The sequence below is a fragment of the Eimeria mitis genome, genomic scaffold (genome assembly GCF_000499745.2).
Source record: "Eimeria mitis Houghton genomic scaffold, Emh_scaff232, whole genome shotgun sequence".
NCBI lineage: Eukaryota > Apicomplexa > Conoidasida > Eucoccidiorida > Eimeriidae > Eimeria > Eimeria mitis.
The window spans coordinates 11,710-16,568 of record NW_013570652.1 but is presented as its reverse complement, the minus strand read 5'-3'; the positions used below and the strand labels follow the sequence as shown (position 1 = coordinate 16,568).

Below are 4,859 nucleotides of genomic sequence, written 5' to 3'. Positions count from 1 at the left end.
GTAGCAGCAGCAGCAGCAGAGGCGACTACATCGTCAGGGCTGCAGCAGCACCCGCAGCATCGGCTGCTGCTGCTGCTGCTCCCGCTGCTGCTGCTGCTGCTGCTGCTGCTGCTGCTGTATCTTCCAGCTTGAACTCTGCCTTCAGCAGCAAACGCGGTGTACGTACACCTCAATTAGGAGGCCTCCTTAGGGCCCCCAAAGCGCAGCCCCTGGGTGTCTTGGTGGCAGCAGCAGCAGCAGCAGCAGCAGCAGGCGCAGCAGCAGCAGCAGCAGCTGCTGCAGCGCATTCCGCAGCAGAACATTGAAGTGTATATTAACAACAGCCCCAGTTGCTGCAGCAGCAGCAGCAGGAGCAACAGCAGCAGCAGCAGCAGCAGCAGGGAGACCGCCGACAGTCGAACCCCCTGGTGGGTGAGAGACCCCTCATTATCTGCTGCACCTGCTGCTGCTTATGTAGCTGCAGCAGCAGCAGCAGCAGCAGCAACTACAACACTAGCAACTGCAGCAGCAAAGGCAGCAGCAGCGCCACCTGCGGCGGCAGCAGCAACGCCAACACCAGCAGCATCATCAACGCAAGCAGCAGCAGCAGCAGCAGCAGCAGCAGCAGCAGCAGCAGCAGCATATATCGCTTAGGTGCAGCGACAATGAAGGGAATATTTGGTTTCGCCCCCGGGCTGTCTGCTGCCTCCACTGCTGCTCCTGCTGCTGACAGCAGCAGCAACAGCAGCAGCAGCAGCAGCAGCAGCAGCAGCAGCAACAGCAGCAGCAACACAAAGCTAGGGATGCTCTTTGGAGGGGCGCCTTTTCAGTTTCCAGCGCAACCACAGCAGCAGCAGCAGCAGCAACTGCAGCAGCAGCAACTGCAGCAGCAGCAGCAACAGCAGCAGCAGCAGCAGCAGCAGCAGCAGCATGGCCATGTAAAGCCATTCCTCTTTAGCTCCAACCCCGCAAAGAAGTCTGCTGCTATCTTCAGAGGCAGATATACATTCCCCAAGCAGCAGCAGCAGCAGCAGCAGCAACTGCAGCAGCAGCAGCAGCAAGACGATGTGGTTTGCTGCTGCTTCACGGGTGCAGCAGCAGCTGCTGCTGATGAAGGCCAAGCATTGCATGTCTTCCGGCTGCTGCAGCAGAGCAGCAGCAGCACGCGGGGGCACAGCAGCTCAACGGTGCTGATTGGCTGCTACCTCTTGCAGCAGCAGCAGCAGCAGCAGCACCAGCAGCAGCAGCAGCAGCAGCAGCTAGAAGAAGTGGGGGTATTCGAGGTGTATGTCCCCGGGTATGACGTCGACGAAAAAGAAAAATTTAATTTTATTTGTTGCAGCAGCAGCGGCAAAGCAATTGCTGTTTGCTGCTCAGCTGCATGCTGTGTTGCTGCGGTGCCTCCACTGCAGCAGCAGCAGCAGCAGCAGCAGCAGCAGCAACAGCAGCAGCAGCAGCAGCAGCTGGATATGCGCATGCCTAGAGCGCCCAGCAGCAGCAACTACTGCCGCAAGACCAATGGAAAACTCTTGCTGCTGAGCAACAGCATGCAGCAGCAGCAGCAGCAGCAGCAGCAGCAGCAGCAGCGTGTCTTTGTGCATGCATCGTTTCACCCTTTCTCTGACTGGGCTGTTGCAGTCCTCACCCATGAGTCTATCCCTACAGCAGCAGGAGCAGCAGCAGGAGCAGCAGCAACTGGGTTTCTAGCAGCAGCAGCTGCAGCAGCAGCAGCAAATGATAGCAGCATGCATGCAGTGCTGCGGCTGTTCGATATCTGCTGCAGCACGGAGACACCGGAGCAGGAAATTTTGCTGCCAGCAGCAGCAGACTCAGCAGCAGCAGCAGCAGCAGCAGCAGCACCGTTTGCTGCAGCAGCAGCAGCAGCTCCTGCTTTTGCTGCTGCTGCTGCTCGATCCTCCCTGGCTTCTTCTTTCTACTTTGGTGCTGCAGCAGAGAGAATACACCTCTGGTCTGCTGTTGCTGTCTTTGTATCATACCCACCCAGCAGCAGCAGCAGCAGCAACAGCAGCAGCAGCAGCAGCAGCAGCAGCAGCTGTCTTTGCCTCTCTCCTTTTCTCCCAGCTCGAGCGCAGCTGCCGCCTGCCCTCGCGCTGCAGCTGCACGATGCTACACTGCAGCAGGAGCTGCTGCAGCAGCAAGGGGGGAGCAGCAGCAGCAACAGCAGCAGCAGCAGCAGCAACGCTGCTGCTAAGGAAGAAAATGCTTGCTGCATAGATGCGCTGCAGCAGCCGGAAGTTGCCTTGTGGCTGAGCGAGTGGACCAGCAACAACAACAACAGCAGCAGCAGCAGCAGCAGCAGCAACAGCAGCAGCAGCAGCAGCAGCACCACACTACAGCCAGTGCCGCAGCGACTGTTGCTGCCTCCTCTACCACGGGCAGCTGCAGCACAGCAGCAGCAAAAGGCGGAGATTCTAATCAGTACATCCCCGCTGCTGCTGCTGCTGCGCTGCAGCAGCAGCAGCAGCAGCAGCAGCAGCAAGCTACAGCTGGAATGCCTCGCAAGCGCAGACACGGTGCAGCCACGCCTGCAGAAGAAAGTCTCACTGGGGCAGCAGCAGCAGCAGCAGCAGCAGCAGCAGCGGCAGCAGCAGCAGCAGCAGCAGCAATGCCTGTCTTTCGTGTCGCTTGCTTCTGCGGAAGGACCACTGGTCAGCAGCAGCAACTCGCTGGAGCTGCGCCCTTTCCCTGCCTTGCCTAGCAGCAGCAGCAGCAGCAGCAGCAGCAACAGCAGCAGCAGCAACAGCAGCAGCAGCAGCAGCTGCTGCTGCGCACTCGTCTGCTGCAGCAACGGCGCCTTCCGCGTGGATGTAAAGGGCATCTTCTCCCCTGTGCAGCAGAAGCAGCAGCAGCAACAGCAGCAGCAGCAGCAGCAGCAGCAGCAGCAGCAGCAAGGACAAAGAGTGTGCATGTCAGTTGCTGCTCTCCCCTTTGCTGCTGCCTCGAAATTTCTGCCGCAAAATTTCCCGCATTACTCATCGCAGCAGCTGCTGGTTGCTGTTGCTGCTGCTGCACCACCAGCAGCAGCAGCAGCAGCAGCAGCAGCAGCAACAGCAGCAGGAGCAGCAACAACAGCAGCAACAGCAGCAGAAACAAAGACAGCAACCGATGCTGCTGCACTGCTTGTACTAGACTTAGACGCTGCTGCTGCTGCTGACACATCATCGTCTATAAACAGCTGCAGCAGCAGCAGCGGACAGCAGCAGCAGCAACAGCAGCAGCAGCAGCAGCAGTCGCAGATCAGCACGCAGGCTGCTGCTGCTGTCACCGCAGCGTACCAGCAGCAGAAGCAGGGGCTGCTGGAGCTGCGTCGGCAGCGCATAGCAGCAGCAAAAGCAGCAGCAGCAGCAGAAGCAGCTGCAGCAGCAGCACCGAACAGCAGCAGCAGCAGCAGCAGCAGGAAGGCACGGAGAGCAGCAGCAGCAGCAGCAGCAGAAGTTGCTGTTGCTGCTGTTCAATGGATAGACACAGCTGAGTCGACATTCCTAAAAGAGGAGCGGCAGCAGCTGCTGCTGCTGCAGCAAACGGCACCGTTGCTGCTGCAGCGCAGAGCAGCGGTGCTGCAGCAGCAGCTGCTGCTGCAGGCAGACGAAGCAGAACGCATGCAGCAGCAGCAGCAACTGCAGCAGCAAAAGATGGAGCAACTCGAAATACAATCGGCAAGTCGTCTCTGCTGCTGCTGCTGCTGCTGCTGCTGCTGCTGCTACTCAACTACTGCTGCTGAAATGCCTGCTGCTGCTGCTGCTGCTGCTGCTGCTTGTGCTGCACCTGATGCTGCTGCTGCTGCTGCTGCCCCTGCTGTTGCTGCATTATCTACTGCTGCTGCAGTGCCAGTGTAGCATCATTTGCTGCTATTTTTGTTGCTGCTGCTGCTGCTGCTGCTGCTGCTGCAGGAGGAGTTGAAGCGACGCTGCAGCAAAGTTGCTGCTCTGCTTGCTGCTGCTGCTGCTGCACTCCGCCGGCAGCAGCTGGCGTTGTCTTTGCCTCATCACGCGCTGCTGCTGCAGCTGCTGCCTTCTCAGCTGCTATCTCCTATCGCTCCCCTGCTGCTGCAGCAGGAAGCAGCAGCAGCAGCAGCAGATTCTAAACAGACAGGCAAGCTGCTGTTGTTGCTGCTGCTGTTGCTGCTGCTGCTATTGTTGCTGCTGGTGTTGCTGCTGCTGCTGTTGTTGCTGCTGGTGTTGCTGCTGCTGCTGCTGCCGTTGCGGGTGTTGTTGCTGTTGCTGCTGCTGCTGCTGCTGCGTTTGCTGCTGTTGCTGCTGCTGCGCTTGCTGCTGCTGTCACAGTGTGTGATTAGTACCGATCCGCTTTTAACAGCTCCCTGCTGCTGCTGCTGCTGCTGTTGCTGCTGCTGCTGCTGCTGCTGCTGCTGTTGCTGCTGCAGATGTTCCTTCACTAGTTCGCCTGACAGCAGCAGTGACAGCACAGGTGTTGGCTATACAGCAGCGGGAGCAGCAGCTGCAGCAGCAGATGTGTTGTCTTGCTGCTGCTCAAGGCATGCGGCTGCGCGAGCTGCCCCTCAGCAGCAGCAGCAACACGGATACCAGCAGCAGCAACAGCAGCAGCAGCAGCAGCAGCAGCAGCCTAGCCTTCCATCGAGTGTGACAGCTGTCTCTGCTGCTGCTGCAGCAGCTGCAGCAGCAGCAGCAGCAGCACAAATTTTGTTTTGCTTCGCGCCCTTGCCGCCGCTTCCCGGACGTCTGCTACTTTCTCAGGGTTTAGGGTTTAGGGTTTAGGGTTTGCTATATACTGCTTAGGGTTTAGGGTTTAGTGTCTAGGGTTTAGGGTTTAGTGTATATAGGGTTTACGGCTTAGTGTATACGGTTTAGGATTTAGGGTTTGGGTTTGAGGGTTTAGGGTTT

At 58.5% G+C, this 4,859-nt stretch overlaps 1 protein-coding gene across 1 annotated transcript; it reads left to right on the top strand.

Annotated features, from left to right (window-relative positions):
• Positions 1-644: 644 nt before the first annotated feature.
• On the top strand, positions 645-4,602 carry EMH_0004570 (armadillo/beta-catenin-like repeat-containing protein, putative; the record flags this gene model as incomplete). Its single annotated transcript, XM_013496831.1, has 2 exons — positions 645-3,660; positions 4,382-4,602. The coding sequence occupies 2 exons, from the start codon at positions 645-647 to the stop codon at positions 4,600-4,602; spliced, it is 3,237 nt and encodes a 1,078-aa protein (XP_013352285.1).
• Positions 4,603-4,859: the final 257 nt, after the last annotated feature.